The sequence below is a fragment of the Thalassophryne amazonica genome, chromosome 5, assembly GCF_902500255.1.
Source record: "Thalassophryne amazonica chromosome 5, fThaAma1.1, whole genome shotgun sequence".
NCBI lineage: Eukaryota > Metazoa > Chordata > Actinopteri > Batrachoidiformes > Batrachoididae > Thalassophryne > Thalassophryne amazonica.
The window spans coordinates 17,302,416-17,319,968 of record NC_047107.1 but is presented as its reverse complement, the minus strand read 5'-3'; the positions used below and the strand labels follow the sequence as shown (position 1 = coordinate 17,319,968).

Here is a 17,553-nt window from a genome sequence, read left to right as displayed (position 1 = left end):
CAGACCACAGAAGCACGTCTGAGACGGAGTCTCTTCATCCAAAGCAATCAAATGGATTAATGGGATTATTAACCATCAGATGATGAAGGTAAAACCTCTTAAATCAATCTAAGGGGTGATTCTTAGACTACAGGCACTTATTATGTCCTTGATCATATTGTATGAAAAACAGAAAAAAGGGGAAATTTAACACTTTTATAGTTTATCTTTACAATGAAAGTGTGTTAAGAAATTTGTTCTAGTAATCTATGATGACTTGTTTTTTTAACCATTTTTTCAGCATCATTATATGCAAATATTGCCGTTTTGTGCTTGTCCCACACCCAGACTTTGATCTTCAATGATAAAAATGAATGGTAAAGAAACGTTTTTTTCTAATGTTTATTAAAATATCTCTGAATAAAATATCAGTAAAATAATCAAACATAATTGGGGTATTCAATGTCATACAACTGTTGTGATTTTTTTAAACAAAATGTAGTTGTCCCACACTATTGCCGTAATTTCCACCACAACACTGTAATGTCCCTAAACAGTTTGTATGAAAGATTGTTTGGGTAGTTTCTATGGAGATAAACAGTGACATCAGAGCACATGTATATAGCGCTAAATCACAACAAACAGTTGCCCCAAGGCGCTTTATATTGTAAGGCAATGGTGGTGGAAATTACATTTACAAGGCCAATAGTGCCCGTAGTTAAATATTCACCCCTAAAGTCAGTTTTAAGCAGACACTAGGCGAAATTCGGTGAAGCTTTGAAATGTCTGACATGCAGTGAACGCATCAGCAAGCAGCTTATTTAGCCGCAGGATCGCTTCCACAGCCGTTTATTGATGAACTAATGCTAAATTTATGTGAAAATGATTGTGTACAAAATCTTCAGATATCTCTCGCTGAGATAGATGATGACTGGAGTGCAGTTTGAAGCGAAACGAGATGATACAACCCCTGGCAAAAATTATGGAATCACCGGCCTCGAGGATGTTCATTCAGTTGTTTAATTTTGTAGAAAAAAAGCAGATCACAGACATGACACAAAACTAAAGTCTTTTCAAATGGCAACTTTCTGGCTTTAAGAAACACTATAAGAAATCAAGAAAAAAAGATTGTGGCAGTCAGTAACGGTTACTTTTTTAGACCAAGCAGAGGAAAAAAATATGGAATCACTCAATTTTGAGGAAAAAAATATGGAATCACCCTGTAAATTTTCATCCCCAAAACTAACACCTGCATCATATTAGATCTGCCCGTTAGTCTGCATCTAAAAAGGAGTGAACACACCTTGGAGAGCTGTTGCACCAAGTGGACTGACATGAATCATGGCTCCAACACGAGATATGTCAATTGAAACAAAGGAGAGGATTATCAAACTCTTAAAAGAGAGTAAATCATCACGCAATGTTGCAAAAGATGTTGGTTGTTCACAGTCAGCTGTGTCTAAACTCTGGACCAAATACAAACAACATGGGAAGGTTGTTAAAGGCAAACATACTGGTAGACCAAGGAAGACATCAAAGCATCAAGAGAGAAAACTTAAAGCAATATGTCTCAAAAATTGAAAAATGTACAACAAAACAAATGAGGAACGAATGGGAGGAAACTGGAGTCAACGTCTGTGACCGAACTGTAAGAAACCGCCTAAAGGAAATGGGATTTACATACAGAAAAGCTAAACAAAAGCCATCATTAACACCTAAATAGAAAAAAATAAGGTTACAATGGGCTAAGGAAAAGCAATTGTGGACTGTGGATGACTGGATGAAAGTCATATTCAGTGATGAATCTCGAATCTGCATTGGGCAAGGTGATGATGCTGGAACTTTTGTTTGGTGCCTTTCCAATGAGATTTATAAAGATGACTGCCTGAAGAGAACATGTAAATTTCCACAGTCATTGATGATATGGGGCTGCATGTCAGGTAAAGGCACTGGGGAGATGGCTGTCATTACATCATCAATAAATGCACAAGTTTATGTTGATATTTGGACAATTGAAAGGATGTTTGGGGATGATGAAATCATTTTTCAAGATGATAATGCATCTTGCCATAGAGCAAAAACTGCAAAAACATTCCTTGCAAAAAAGACACATAGGGTCAATGTCATGGCATAGGGTCAATGTCAATGAGCAGATCTGATTTGATGCAGGTGTTAATTTGGGGGATGAAAATTTACACGGTGATTCCATAATTTTTTTCCTCAGAATTGAGTGATTCCATATTTTTTTCCTCTGCTTGGTCTAAAAAAGTAACCATTACTGACTGCCACAATCTTTTTTCTTGATTTCTTATAGTGTTTCTTAAAGCCAGAAAGTTGCCATTTGAAATGACTTTAGTTTTGTGTCATGTCTGTGATCTGCTTTTTTCTACAAAATTAAACAACTGAATGAACATCCTCTGAGGCCGGTGATTCCATATTTTTGCCAGGGTTGTACATTGTGGAACAGTTTCCCTCTTGATAGAAGAAAGTCCACACGTTGAATCGTTTAAGGCCATAAATTTCTGTGTTAAGTGTACCACTGGTGGTATGAGAGCTCCCTCAGGCTCAGTCACCTATTTTTTCTTTTTTTTTTTTTTTAAATAAAAAAAAAAAATACACTGTATTTTTCCTTGCCTCGCGCTCTATGGCTGCTGGGATAGGCTCCAGCCCCCCATGACCCTTAACTGGACTAAGCGGTAGAAGATGAATGAATGAAAAATACATATACAAGTAGTCTATACACACCCCAGAAAAGCTTAACCACAACATTTGTAAGCACTGTAATTATATTTAAACTAGGTTTTCATCTTTCAAAAACAAAAACACGTGTTCCTTATTAAGCAACTTGCACAACGCATCTATGAACTTGGACTCCCATTCAAACCACTGAAATATGTATACATGTATACAGCGGACTGCAAATTCTACCACATTTCAGCATTAAAGGCGTTAAGAGACTTATAACAAGGACTGGTGCAGACTGTGTTATATGCGACTACTAACTGCAACTACAAGCTAAAATGGCGCATATCAAGAAGGACATTGATGTATTTAAAAAAAAATGAAACCACATACCATATAAAAAGATCACATTTTATTGAATCCCTTTTATGAAGCGGACACTACAAGTATGAACTGTCCGTTCCTCTGTAGATGACTCATGGTCGCAGATGTACAGTCATGAAATGACATGAATGAGAAGTAGTGCGCTCTTATCATGTCCACATCTGCTGGCAGTGTGTTCAGCCAGCCCCGCGGGCATGTCCTGCTTAACACGAGTGTCTTGTGGACAGCGCACCGCAGGACTGACACCGCCTCATGTGGAACAGCTCACGTGGGTGACGTGACATTCAGATTGCCCACTGCCTGTTATGATCTGATGGTTCTTTTCACCTGGGGCAGCCTGTCAGTGTGTACGGCATGCACGTGCTTGCTGCAGCCCATTGCAACAGCAATATATGTTTTTATGTATGTCCACATGATAACAGCAAGCAGACACACGCGCATCACAGTGGACAGTTGTTAGTTCATGTCCGTCCAAACACAGTACGTGTTGTCCAGCCATGACATCCAGAACCACAGATGGATGGGTGGACACATCCCCTGTCAGTTCAGCGCACCACACCAACGTGTCACTGTGTCTGTTTGCAAAGCCACACTCGTGGGGGCACTTAGACAAATTTCACATCCAGCTTGACAGTGATCGTCTGCTGACTGTTGTCATGCTAATATTGTGAATGGCCACACATTTTCTAAGTGCCAAGCGAGTGGTGTTAGGTGTTTGTGTGTGTCACCTGGAATTTGGCTGACACCTGCCGCAAGAGGGTTCAATGGGCTCTCACAGCACACACTCTTTTTCAGCCGCTGGTGTGCGCAAATAGTTGTAGCAACAGGTGTACAAGGCATCGGAGGCAGGTGTGATTTTACACATATTGCATACAATTCCTGCTTCAATTTGCCCACATTCGTACTATGTGTGAAGGGGCCCTAAGGTGGTACTATATTCATTGTAAAAGCATTGAGAACCACTGTTTTCAAGGCAAATTTTTAAATTATTTTCACTTTAACAACTGAAAGTGGTGTCTTATGGAGGGAATTTCTGGAAAGTTGTTATTCTCTCCCATATTGAATGCACGCTTGACAGTATATTAAAATAATTATAAATATTAAATAAATGAATAAAACATGACATAAAGTTCAAAGGTCAACCTTCAATATGCATATTTAGTAAATTAGTAAGACTCTTTTCTATATGAAGTCATGACCACATGAAAAAGCTCAAAATAAATTCTGACAGATTTTGAAATTTTAGTCATGCAAGAATTTTTACAATTAAATTCAAGTCATTTTTATATTTTATCCTAATGCAGAAATCATTAATGTATCTTTATTTTTGTTTTCAGAATTAAATGTACTTCACACTACATGATCCGATCTAACGGACAGGGCTGTGGTAGCATTTAACCAGGTGAAAAAATAATTCAGTATGGAAACAACTGCTGTGCACGCACACACACAAAATCATCTGTCTCTTTTCCACTGTGTCTTCTCATGGTAACGTGTGGAATAAAAGTTGACAGATTAGCTGTTAGTTGCCTCAGACACACGCTGTCCACTTCTGAGCTGCAGTGAGTGATGGCTTGTGAAAAGTTGAGAGATTTTCAAAATAAAGCTCTTTCTCTCTGCTGTTTGAAGCCTGTCTATCTGCAGAGCCTAAAGGCAGCTCTTGTATCTCCTGCTCTCTGACTCTCTCACACATATGCACATAGAAGTGACAATGGCAGACAGAATTAAACACACAAATGTGTGGTTGCACTGGACTGTTTAAGGTAAACCACATATAGAAAATGAACAATACCAATTCTGTTCTGAAATGTTGTGTGGCCCGCTGAAGAGGAGGTACTGCTGGCCCACCACCACCAGATGGCGCCCTGCCTGAAGTGCGGGCTTCAGGCACGAGAGGGCGCTGCCGCCCCACAAGAGCAGCCGGGGTGACGGCTGTCACTCAGCGGCTATGACAGCTGTCACCAATCATCTGCTCCTCACCCCTAATAGAAGCAGGACAACACCTCCACCACTTTGCCGAGATATCGTTCTACCAAGGAGGTAACGTTCTCAGCCTGAGTGTTATCACTACTAACGTTGTTTCAGTGAATACGTTGTTGCAGCTGTTTTCCTGAGGAATCGGCGTATGCCGCGACTGCTTCGCTCTGCATCCCGCCAGTTAAGTGATTGACAGTAGCTACACGAGTGTGGATTATAGGTGGAGGTGGAATAACCACCATACTTGTTACAGGGTGTACACACACCCACACCTGACTGTTTTTGCTCTTCGCCAGCAGTACCAGATCCGACACGCGGAGACGGTGGCCACCTGGGGACTCGGAACTTGGCGGCTCCAGTATTCTCCTGGTTCGGTGGCGGAGGAAATCGTGTGGTTCCAGTTCTTCTCCAGACGGACGTCTCCTATCGTCGAGCCTGCCCACACGACACCTTGATTGATTGATTCTGTATTCGTTCTATAATCTGCTGTGTGTAGTTGTGGCATTCACAACAGTAAAGTGTTCATATTTGACTTCTTCTATTGTCCGTTCATTTGCGCCCCCTGTTGTGGGTCCGTGTCACTACACTTTCACAACACTGAATTTGATCTTTTTTTCTAAAAAGTACAGATAACAATGCCATTAAAGTACCAGAGTGATAAGCAGTACCACTAAGAGTACTAGTACAGCTTAATGATATCAATCCATAGTCCTGCATATTGATTCTTATGCACACAAACAGGTGTCACTGCAACAATCGCATTTATACGAGGTGCATTCAGAAAGTATCAGACCTTATTTTATCCTATGTAAAACAAATGACGTGTGTGAGTTCTCGTTTAGTGGGGAGGTGCAGGGAACCTTCTTACACGTGTGAATTTTTTCCAGCTGGCAGAGTGCATCAGTCGCTAGCAGTCAGCCTCGGAGTGAACACGTGTACTGAGCATCTGCCAGCTTCTCATTTGCTATATAACATGACAGAGCGACTTCAGCAAAGTTACTGCAACAAATTTTACAAAAAAGCTTGGTCATACCCAAGTGGAAACCATTTGCAAGATTCAGCAGGCTTTTGGCAATGATGCCATGAGCATAATGCAAATAAAAAAAGTGGTATAACTGCTTCGGTCATGGATGAACATCATGTCACCATCCAAGAACTTGTGGATGAGGTGGAGATAAGCACAGGTTCATTCATTCACAGATACATTTCATTTTGACAATGGATTTTGGCACGTGGAGAGTGTTGGCGAAATTTGTGTCGAAGCCGGAGCAGAAACTGTGTCTGCAAGTCTTGCAGGACATACTGGAATAAGGAAATAGTGACCCAGACTTCCAAAACACCATCATCGGGGGTGCTGAGACATGGGTTTACGTGTATGACAGGGAAACCAAATTTCTGTCAACGTGATGGAAACTTCCAACATCACCGAAGCCAAAGAAAGCACAGCAGGTGTGCAGCAATGTCAATGTCATGCTGACCACTTTGACTCCTGAGGGGTGGTGCATCATGAGTGCACACCAGAAGGCAAAAATATTAATAAAGGGTATTATCGAGAAGTCCTATATTACCTTTGTCATGCTGCGTGCCATAAATGACCTGATCTGTTGGCAGCAACAAGTTGGCAGCTCAATCATGACAATGCACCTGCCTATTTTGCATTCAGGTCAGGCATTCCTGGCCAAAAAACAACACTCCTGTGATTCATCAGGCTCCCTGCTCTCCTGACATGGCTCCTTCTGATTTTGGCTGTTCCCTAAGATCAGAACAATACTAAAAAGGGACTCGATTTGAGTTGCGAGAAGACATCATGCTGAAGGTGACGGTCCACCTGGACAACATTCCAAAAGAAGCCTCCCAGAAATGCTTCCAACAGTGGCAGAACAGTTGGGAGAAGTGTGTGCAGTCCAAAGGAGGAGATACCTTTTGAAACCTTTTGAATGCACCTCATATATTCTCTATGTACACCCTGGACTCAATGAGGTATAGAGTCCAGTTATTAAATTTGTTCATTTTGTTCAAAACATATAACAAACATTCCTGATTAAAGCATCATTTGTGTACTTACCCCGTTGCTGCATGAAAGTGAAAAGGTCATCAAGAAAGTCTTTGCGCTTTTCGTCATCATCTATTTCATACAACTGCAAGAAAAGACACAGAAATCAGTTAAACTTTTAATCACATTTGATAATGAAAATAAAGAAAACATATGACCGGTCATTGACCTGTCCTGCTCCACACTTGCTTTCACACCTATACAGTTGTCTGTTGATTTGATCCGTACCAGAGATCAAAATCTTACAATGCTGCGCTTCTCTCATGGTTCACTTTCCTTTACCGAGGCCATATCTCTCAGCAGAATAAAACTTGTAAACAAACGCCACATGTGAGCAGAGTCTTCCCTCACTGGTCAGAAGTGCTGTGATTATGTACTGTGGATTCTTTCATACAATAACTACAGCTTCGGCTTTTCACTAGCTTCAACTGGTTTATTCCACCAAACTCTGGTACAACCACAAGACAGACAATTTTCTATACCAGGGTTCTCAGGCTTTTGTAACTTATCAATCAATCAACATTTATTTATAAAGCACTTTACAGCACCGACTGGTGTCCAAAGTGCTTAACATTAAAAACACAAATTCACAAAAATAAAACACATATAGAATAAAATTTTAAAACAACACATAAAAAACAGAACGTCACCTCCCCACTAAGTGTTAAAAGCCAGTTTAAATAAATAAGTCTTTAACTTGGATTTAAAAAGTGCTAGGTCAGGAATAGTACGTAACTCTGAGTTAGCTCGTTCCACAGTCTGGGGCCGGCTACCGCGAAAGCATGGTCACCCCAGGGTTTATATCTTGACCTTGGAACATCTAAGTAAAGCTGGCCAGACGCCCTTAATGTCCTACTGTAGGTGCGTGTATAATAAAAATGTTATTGTGCTGTTTTGCACCTGTCTTAAAGTAACCCTGAGAATGTATTTGTTATTTAATTTTGTTTTAGCACTCTGGGGTCAGTCTGAACTGGGAGCGAAGAGCTGGATGTACTTGTTATTATTACACTGATAGCACGACTTTGTTTTTTGTAGCCACTAACGACTGGGAGTGAAGCATGCTGGGATCATTCTGAACTGGGAGCGAAGAGCTGCTTTTATTATGTCTTTGTAAGAGAGAGAAAATAACTTTCAGATGCCTGTTGATTAAAGAAATTATGTGCGCCAGGGAGGTTGAGTTGGCCACTCACCCTCCCTTCGCGGACACACTAGAAAAGAGGGAGTAGAACCATGCTTCAACAGAGTCTGCTGCGGGTTAACGTACGAACGCCCAGCCGGTTGACAGGCGCACTCTGCTGAAGGTGTTGGCTCTCCACCTTAAAGGCGTCACGGTAAGAGAGAAAAATGCGCTGCAACCACTTGTGTTTGATGTAACTGCTTTTGTGGGGAATAAATATACGCCTTTTTATTCTAGCAAAATGCAGTCTGTGTGATCATTTCTGTGTGCCGATCTGACCGAACCTTGTGTTTCAAAACAGTGCGCAAAGTTAAAACTTATCACTCACTTTTGATTATTAAAAAAGTTCTGAGTTCTTTTTGAATGAATGAGTAAAACCTCCATGACAAATAAAAAAAAGAAATGCAGTATCTAACAAAAAGTAACAACAAAGGGGCATTATGAACATCTGTCCACTCATCTACTTGTATCTCAATGTGTGGACTTGTCTTTATTATTTCTACAAGTTGGCATTCAACGTCATCGCTCATCTTCAACAATTATTAACATTCGTTTGGCTTCTCGACACATCCTGAGTCCTTTGTGTGTAAGTGTCTCTGGAGCTTCGATTGATTTAGTGCTTCATCTGATCGGATTGTCACTTCATCGTAAATCCAAACTTAACATATTCAGGTTCATATTTCATCACCACATGCTTTGGAGTTTCCACCGGCACGGGGTTGTCTCCCACTTCACATTATAATTACAGAAGCAAGTCCATGAATGCATCCATCCCATATGTACTGTCAGCATCGTCTTCTTGTTTTTTTGGCAGCTTGCATGTTGATTGGAGTTTTGATATTCAAGAAAAGCTGGTAATTAAAATTAGGAATGTTGAGCCTTTCTTCATGTGAATGCTCACGCACATTTAAACATAAAATAAATAGTAAATTCCTTTGGATTCTCCCTCTTTTCAGTTGGGTGGCCACAGTAGACCTGAGACAGATCTGCATGTTGATTTGGCACAAGTTTTACACTGGATGCCCTTCCTGACGCAAATCCACATTACATGGAGAATGGGGCAGCAATGCAAAACACTGGTTTGGAATTTACAAAAAAAATGTACAAACATTAATAATAATCCAACTTTTTAATCACTGGCACCACAGGCCAGTGGCAATCTGAAATGTCTCAAATGTGATATTCTGTAACAGTTTTAATGTCCACACTCTTATTTGCAAGTGATCTGAATGGATTTGTATGTCCAGGTATCAATAGCTCTCTTGATTGATGTGGTGAAGCTGTAAGGTGTCAGTAACATAGCCAGGCTGATGGGAAAGCTGGTGGTTGCCAAGATGAGAAGATGACTTGTTTACTTCCTTGAAGGTGTTTTGCTCTTCATCTAGAAAACACTTGTTGGTTCTGACTAAACCTACTTGGAAATTCTGACCAGGGTGGTGTAAGACCAAGGCAGGACAACTGTAGTTCTGACTGGTTGTACGTTTCCAGACATAAAAAAGAGTGGTCCTTTTGTGTTTTTCTTTAGTGACAAACATCTGTCTGACAATATACCACACAGAGAGCACAGTTTACTTGCGTCATTGCTGTTTCCTGAGCTTTTTAATTATGGACTATGAACCCTGATCAGATGTATTCTTGGACATTGAGCTGACAGCAATCTGCAAGACATTTTTTTGAGAAAAATGTATTTGAAACAACGTGCCCACCCAGAAAATTGTCCATTTTCATTCCTGTTTAAAGAAGGAATACGTATTTACTCTAATAAACACCCTTGTGTGTCTGAAACGAGTATCCGGCTTAACCCTAGTCTCCATCATAACAGGGGCAGCTGCCTCTCTCTGTGCTGCACAGTAATGCGTCACTGCGCGCATCAGACTCTGAGCCAGATGGATCTCACGTTGTAATAAATGTCCACCTTCTAACTCTGGAGGAGATATCACATGGCATTTATGCCAGGCCGTTATACCATTAATAAGCATGCATCTCACCTCCAACAGCGGTCCAGGATGTTTCACAGCACACATGGACATGAAGCCAGGACAGCAGCAGCCTGTGGTTAGAATCGTCTCACCCAAAAGAAAAGAAATAATTCCATGTGATAATCCAACCATTGCAGTGTCCAGAGTTGCATTCTGCTGCTGTAGTGAGCAAACAAGAAAAAAGAAATTTCCCTGGAAAGGCGCTCCGTCTGAGGGACTGTATGGCCCAATGCCAGCAAACTTTGGAGTGAAGCTGTTCATTTGTCCACGTGTGCCCCGCGCGCGCGCTTAGTGGCCCAGGCAGTGTTATGCACGCACGCACGCACACACACACACACACAGCTTAGTGATAATTACAGCCCCACACGTGCGCGCAGAGCACAGGTGTACCACGTTCACGTTAGGAAAACAGCATTCCAGTCTGCCCTGCAGACTCGGGCTGCAGCTATTGATTATTTTATTAATAGAGTATTCTATCGATCATTCTGGGGATTAATCAAGTAATCGTATAAAAAGTACTTTTGCATTTTTAAACATCAATAGACCAGGGCTCTCCCTAAGCAATGGCACAATGTCGTGTGCCAAAGTCTTAACATTTTGCTGAAATGGCGATGGGATATGGCTTTCTGTTGTTTTTTTCCCCCCAACGTGTAAAATTTAACCATTTTGAGTTTTTTTTTTTATATATATATATATATATAACACTATGTAACAAATTTTTATTTTTGTTTTGTTCCTGGGTACACAGTGTGTTTTCCTAACCTGTTATGCCTTAAATAAATAGAAAATAGCTGTTATTCCACAGAAACTTTGCTTCTGTGATCAGGACAATGATATTTTGAAATTTGTCTGTTTTCAAGAATATTCTCGATTCGCCTTCACTACTACTGAGTAGTCTTCTAGAATATTCTTTAACTACTAGAACTGTCCACAATTCTCTAGAAGTTTCCAGAATTATCTAGAAATTTCAAGAAACTTTTAGAACGTTAAAAAAAAAAAAAATCAAAGTTTGTGCTGAATGTAGTCATTTTTCCATAGACTTTAGACATAAGCAGTTGAAATATAACACTTAGAAGCCAGGAACAAAAATTGTGTTACATAGTGTTATTATTATTATTATTTTTAAAGGTTGGTGGACTGGATCCCTACATGATTTTTTTTTAATCCCTCTTTCTCTGCGATTAAGCAGATGCATTTCAGCTGGAGGTTGAGCATGCAAGCCTTGCAGTCAGTTTTCTTTTTTATTTTTTAAGTTACTGTGTTTGTGAAGCATTGTGTTTTGCCCCAAAAAAGCAAAAATTAAAAAGCGAAACATTCAGTGCGAGTCTGAACAACACAGACAACAGCCAGCTTCGACTGTGGGTACCCACTCACCACGTCGAGCAGACCATGTTTTTTTAAAATAGAAAAACACAGTGCTTCACTTTAAATGCACAGTCAGTCTATTTCAGATGATCAGTGTGGACCCTCTTTCTCATAAAAGGCTTTATTTTACTCTGTGTCGCATTGGAAAGTCGTAGCTTTAAGGGCTAAATTATTAGCTGTTAAGCCCCGGTCACAACCCACCGTGCGTTTTTTTTTTGCCGTACGTTTTCTGCGGATGCCACGGCCACTACGTTTTTGTGAAAACGCACGGAGGCAGTAGGAAGAGGAGGGAGGGAGTACGTTCAACGCACGTCTCTAGGAGTGTAACGTCTCTAGTCTTCTTCTATTGTTTTTCTGGGGACGTTACAGCACCACACACAGGCCTGGCATATGTACTACAACAGTAAACAAAGCTTCTATGCCTCGATCATTTTTTGTAATCAAATTATTCGAGTTATTCGAGTAATCGTTTCAGCCCTACTGCAGACATTTGGAGATCAGGCAGTCTGCAGCAGTTTTTATGGCCATCTGACAGCAATCTGTGTTGTCTACATACGCTCTGGATGCGATCTGACAGGTGTGGACGAGGCAGTCTGTCTGCGCTCAGACACTGCTGGCCACGCCTCTTTTCCACCCGCCTGTGTTGGATTATGACAATATTTGCCATGTCAGGCGTGCTTCTGGCAAATTCTTGCTATGTGTGACGGGGGCTTTAACTGGAGTAAGTAGGTATAGAAAATGAATGAATGAATAAGACATTCATTTTCTCAACTTGCTTACTCCCACCATCACCCTTTACTCCTCTGTTACAGATCTGTCATTTGAAAAAAAAAAAAATCCTTCTGCTCTTGTTTGCACTGATCTTAAAGATAATGTGGCTGAAACTTAGAACTGAATCCTTGTGGAAGCCACAAATCTGTGGACAGAAGTATTTGCATTACATATAATGAAACAAGAAATTGTTGCCCAAAAAAGAGAGACACAGAGAGAGAGAAAGCTGTGTATACGAGGTCTGTTAGAAAAGTATCGGACCTTTTTATTTTTTGCAATAACCATATGGATTTGAATCACATGTGATTGCGTCAGCCAAGCTTGAACCTTCGTGCGCATGCGTGAGTTTTTTTCACGCCTGTCGGTTGCGTCATTCGCCTGTGAGTAGGCTTTGAGTGAGCACTGGTCCTCCCTCCTTGGCGGATTTTCATTGTGAGGAAAATGTCTGAACGGCTGGAGCAGCAATGCATCAAATTTTTCAAGAAACTGTGAGGGACAGCCAGGTGGACACCATTCGGAAAATGCAGATGGCTTTCGGTGAAGATCTTATGGGAATCACAGAGATTAAGGAGCATTACAACTGGATTAAAAATGGCCCACAGCGGCTGAGGGCGCGCCGCGCTTTGAGCGGCGATCGACAGGCTGAAACAACAGGATCATTTCCAAACTGAATGCTGTGTTGATCCGGGACATCGTCTGGCCAGAGAAATGGCAGAAAAGGTGGACATCAGCACTTTTCCGGCACATTCCACTGTTAAAGGAGATTTTGTCATGAAAACAGGAGCAGAGGAATTCGCCACGGAGCCGCTAATGGCGCAGAATGAAAGCACCTCCGTGTTGGTCTCACAGGACATGTGACATGCCCAGATCTTCGACAATTTCTCGGATACTCACTCGACTGAAAAGCCACCCAAAGCTGTCTGAATCTTCCGAATGGTGGAAGAGCTGGGCATGTCCTGTGAGACTTCCAACACGAAGGTGCTTTTTGTTCTGTGCCATTACGCAGCTCCATCCTGACGCGCAAATTCCGCCGCACGTCTTTCATTACAAAATCTCCTGTAACAGTGGAATGTGCCGAAAAAGTGCTATGTCCACCTCGCTTGCTATTTCTCTGGTAGTCAGACGACGTCCCGGATCAACACAGCCTTCACTTTGGAAATGATCTGGTCGTTTCAGCCTGTTGATGGCCGCTCGGAGCGCAGTGCGCCCTCAGCCGCTGTGGGCCATCTTTAATCCAGTTGTAATGTTCCTTAATCTCTGTGATGGCCATTGAATCTTCACCGAAAGCCATCTGAATTTTCCGAATGGTTTCCACCTGGCTGTCTCTCACAGTTTCTGAAAAAATTTTGATGCAGCAAAGCTGCAGTCGCTCAGCCATTTTCCTGACAATGAAAATCCGCCGAGGGGGCTGGACCACTCCTCTCACAAAGCGTGCTCACAGGCGAATGACGCAACCGACAGGCGTGAAAAAACTCACGCATGCGCACGAAGGTTCAAGCTTGGCTGATGCAATCACATGTGATTCAAATCCATATGGTTTTCGCAAAAAATAAAAAGGTCCGTTACTTTTCTAACAGACCTCGTAGACTGTTAAAAATGTATTATTATTTTTTTAAAACGTTCAAAGCATGTTCCATTTTTTTTCTGTGGAAGGATCCCACAGACTTCTTGAACATTTTGGTCTGTGAGGCCATTAATATTTTTCCCCATCTGCTGTGCGCCTGTTAAATACATTACTTGAATGAATGAAATGAATGAATGAATGAATGAAATGAATGAATGAAATTTATTTCAGCAACACAGCACAGTCACAACGTATCAAAACAAAACCGGAACAAAATCAAAATTTGCACTGTGTGTTTGAAAGGGGGTGGGAAGAAGCAAAGCTTATCAGTTACCCACCCCCCATACCAAAAGTCCAAGTCCAACACTATTAGCACTTATGCTCAAAAAAACACAGACTCATAAATACATATTCATTTTTGCTCACACTCCTATATATATATACATATATACACCACAGATACATACCATACATTAACAAGGTTATACATCATATTTATACATTATTTAATTCAACTATATTTTTCATTATATCCGGAAATATATATAATGTTTCTTAAAACAAACTAAAGAACCACATAATCTAATTTCAACAGGACATTCGTTCCAAACCTTCACCTCTTTAACTGAAACACAAAAAACCTTTACATTAGTGTGCATAGGAGGCTTCTTGAACACAGCACATCCTCGTAAACTATATTCAGAGTCCCTCATCTTGAACAGGTTCTGGACATGAAGTGGTAAGGCTTGGTTGTTAGCTTTGTACAAAGTTTGTATTGTGATGTAATCCACTAAATCTCTGAATTTCAATAAATTTAAAGTCGTAAACAGAGAATGCGTTGACTCAAGATAATGTTTGTCTTGACTTAAAGCTGTAACTAGCTACATTTTCACTGACACATTAACACACAACTTAACAGTTCTGGAAATGGTTCAAATGTGATTGTGTTGTGAGAATAGGTGGACATTTGTGCTGCAGGCACACTCATTTAACCCTTAATGATCATCAATTAAACTTAGATTTGTTAAGCATAAAGATATAAAAATCTTTGGTTCATGGAGATTTTCATCCAGATGTTAACTTCACGTTAAATAGTTCACATTAAACTCTAGTTCAAATAACATAATTGCATTATTACAAAATCACTTCCTTTTTTAGCATTTGGGTGATTCTTAGACTACGACTACAGGCACTTTGATCATATTGTATGAAAAACAGAAAAAAGGGGAAATTTCACACTTTTATAGTTATCTTTATAATGAAAGTGTGTTAAGAAATTTGTTCTAGTAGTCTATGATGACTTTTTCACCTTTTTTCAGCATCATTATATGCAAATATTGCCATTTTGTGCTTGTCCCACACCCAGACTTTTGATCTTCAATGATAAAAATGAATGGTAAAAAAAACGTTTTTTCTAATGTTTTAAAATATCTCTGAATAAAATATCAGTAAAATAATCAAAACATAATTGGGGTATTCAATGTCATACAACTGTTGTGATTTTTTTAAACAAAATGTAGTTGTCCCACACTATTGCCGTAATTTCCACCACAACACTGTAATGTCCCTTTAAACAGTTTGTATGAAAGATTGTTTGGGTAGTTTCTATGGAGATAAACAGTGACATCAGAGCACATGTATATAGCGCCAAATAACAACAAACAGTTGCCCCAAGGCGCTTTATATTGTAAGGCAATGGTGTGGTGGAAATTACATTTACAAGGCCAATAGTGCCCGTAGTTAAAGAATCACCCATTTGTATGTGTTTGAGGTTTAATGTTAAATATCACCAATTCCCCACAGTTCTATGAGTGTTTTCACAGACATGTTCCTGCTATGACTATTATTTTGGCCGGACACAGCTTGTTTGAGACCTCTGAGACATATGTCACAAGACGTACCTCAGATTACTAAAATACACCCCCCACTCCCACTCTCAATGGTGAGAATTCAAAATACATTATCATATCTTCCAGTTGATAATGTTAAATTCCACGTTAAGAGGGTCAACTGAAAAGGTCTGCGTCCTACACAATTATTTCAATAACCAACAAAATACTCCCATGAATGGCATATCTGCTTAAAGCCTGGAATGTTCTCTATCAGCCAGTGGCATTGCTTTTCGTGGTAGTCATTTCCTCTTTCCACACGCTTAAGCCAATGCCAGACATGTTTTTGCATCCCATCGGTGAAAAAAAAAAAAAAATCAGCCCCATCAAAACACATAAACTTAACAAGGATGTGAAAATCATGCGCTGGTTTGCTTATGATACAAGTTTTGTGCCTAATAACACAGATCCAAGATTTAAGTTCTGGATAGGGAAAGGCTTAAAAATGTTTCATGAAATTGTTAAAGATAATTACATAGAAATCTTTGAAAAGATAAAAGAATCCTTTGGCTTAGAAAATACAGATTTTTACAGGTACTTACAAATAAGAAACTGTAGTAATCTAGAAATTAAAGCAACAAGGACCATAATTCCCTAATTGATCTTTTTATTAAGGCATATAAGTCAGAACTTTCTGGGGGGATAATATCATATCAATATCATTCTACTATCTACATTAAAAATAAATGGGAACACGAAGGTAATTTTGTTTTAACAGATAGGGAATGGGAAAGGATATGTACACCTCAATGGAGGACCACAAACTCACATATTTGGAAGGAATTTGGCTGGAAAAGTGTTTTGCGCTTTTTTAACACCATGTCAAAGTGTCCACTACTCACAAGGAAACACTCAGTACTGGAGAGGATGTGGTCGCCAAATGGCTCATTACTATCATTTGTTTTGGGAATGTCCTGTAATTCAAAAATACTGAATGGAGATTAATAATGCATTACAATGTATCTAGAACACCATCATTCCGCAAGACTTTAAAAACCATGTACCTGGGCTTGAAAACTCAGACAATGAACAATATAAACAAATATTTATGGAATATACTGTTGACGGCTGGACAGAAAGCTATTACGAAGAAATGGATGACTCAAACGACTCTGACTATCAAAGACTGGACAGACATAATAATTGGAATCAGGCAGATGGAAAAAGTAACGTTTGGGCTCAACCTAAATTTGGACATTTTCCATAAATTCTGGAACAAATGGGACCTGTATGTGTGATTACCTGGATGCTTTACGATTTTTTTAAGAATTTTTTTTTCTTCTATATTCCACTCTGTACTTCGAATTGTTTGCTATGTGATCTGTTTTGTTGTGTTTTGTTGAAAAAAAGGGAAAAAAAATAAAACAATTTAAAAAAGAAAAAAAACGGCCCCAGCGACGCACAGTTTGGGGAAAAAGGTACAAGTCAAAGGGTGTGAGAGCTGGACTGTGCGGTGATCGTGGTAAGATTTGAGCTGCTGTGATACAATCTGTCTGTTGACTTATGCATGCACAAGCATCGACAAGCTGAAGAATTGTGTGTTTTATAAAATGAACCTGCTTGAAGCACATGTGCAGCTTTTGCAAAGTATCCACATACGAGTATCAGTCGGAGCTGGCCTGGTCACACTGACGTGTCGTGGCTGGATTTTCAGTTCAAGAAGAAGCAAGTTGTTTCAAACGGATGTCTATGTTTGTCACCATTTTTTAACCGACTTGTGTGCACATGTTACG

General features: G+C 40.1%; 1 protein-coding gene across 1 annotated transcript in view; it reads right to left on the bottom strand.

Moving 5' to 3' along the window:
* The window catches only part of arid3c (AT rich interactive domain 3C (BRIGHT-like)), a 183,394-nt gene that overhangs the window by 121,312 nt on the left and 44,529 nt on the right, over positions 1-17,553 (bottom strand). The window contains exon 3 of the mRNA XM_034169534.1: positions 7,088-7,160. Coding sequence (XP_034025425.1) covers positions 7,088-7,160 — 73 coding nt within the window. The remainder of the gene's footprint in view (positions 1-7,087; positions 7,161-17,553) is intronic.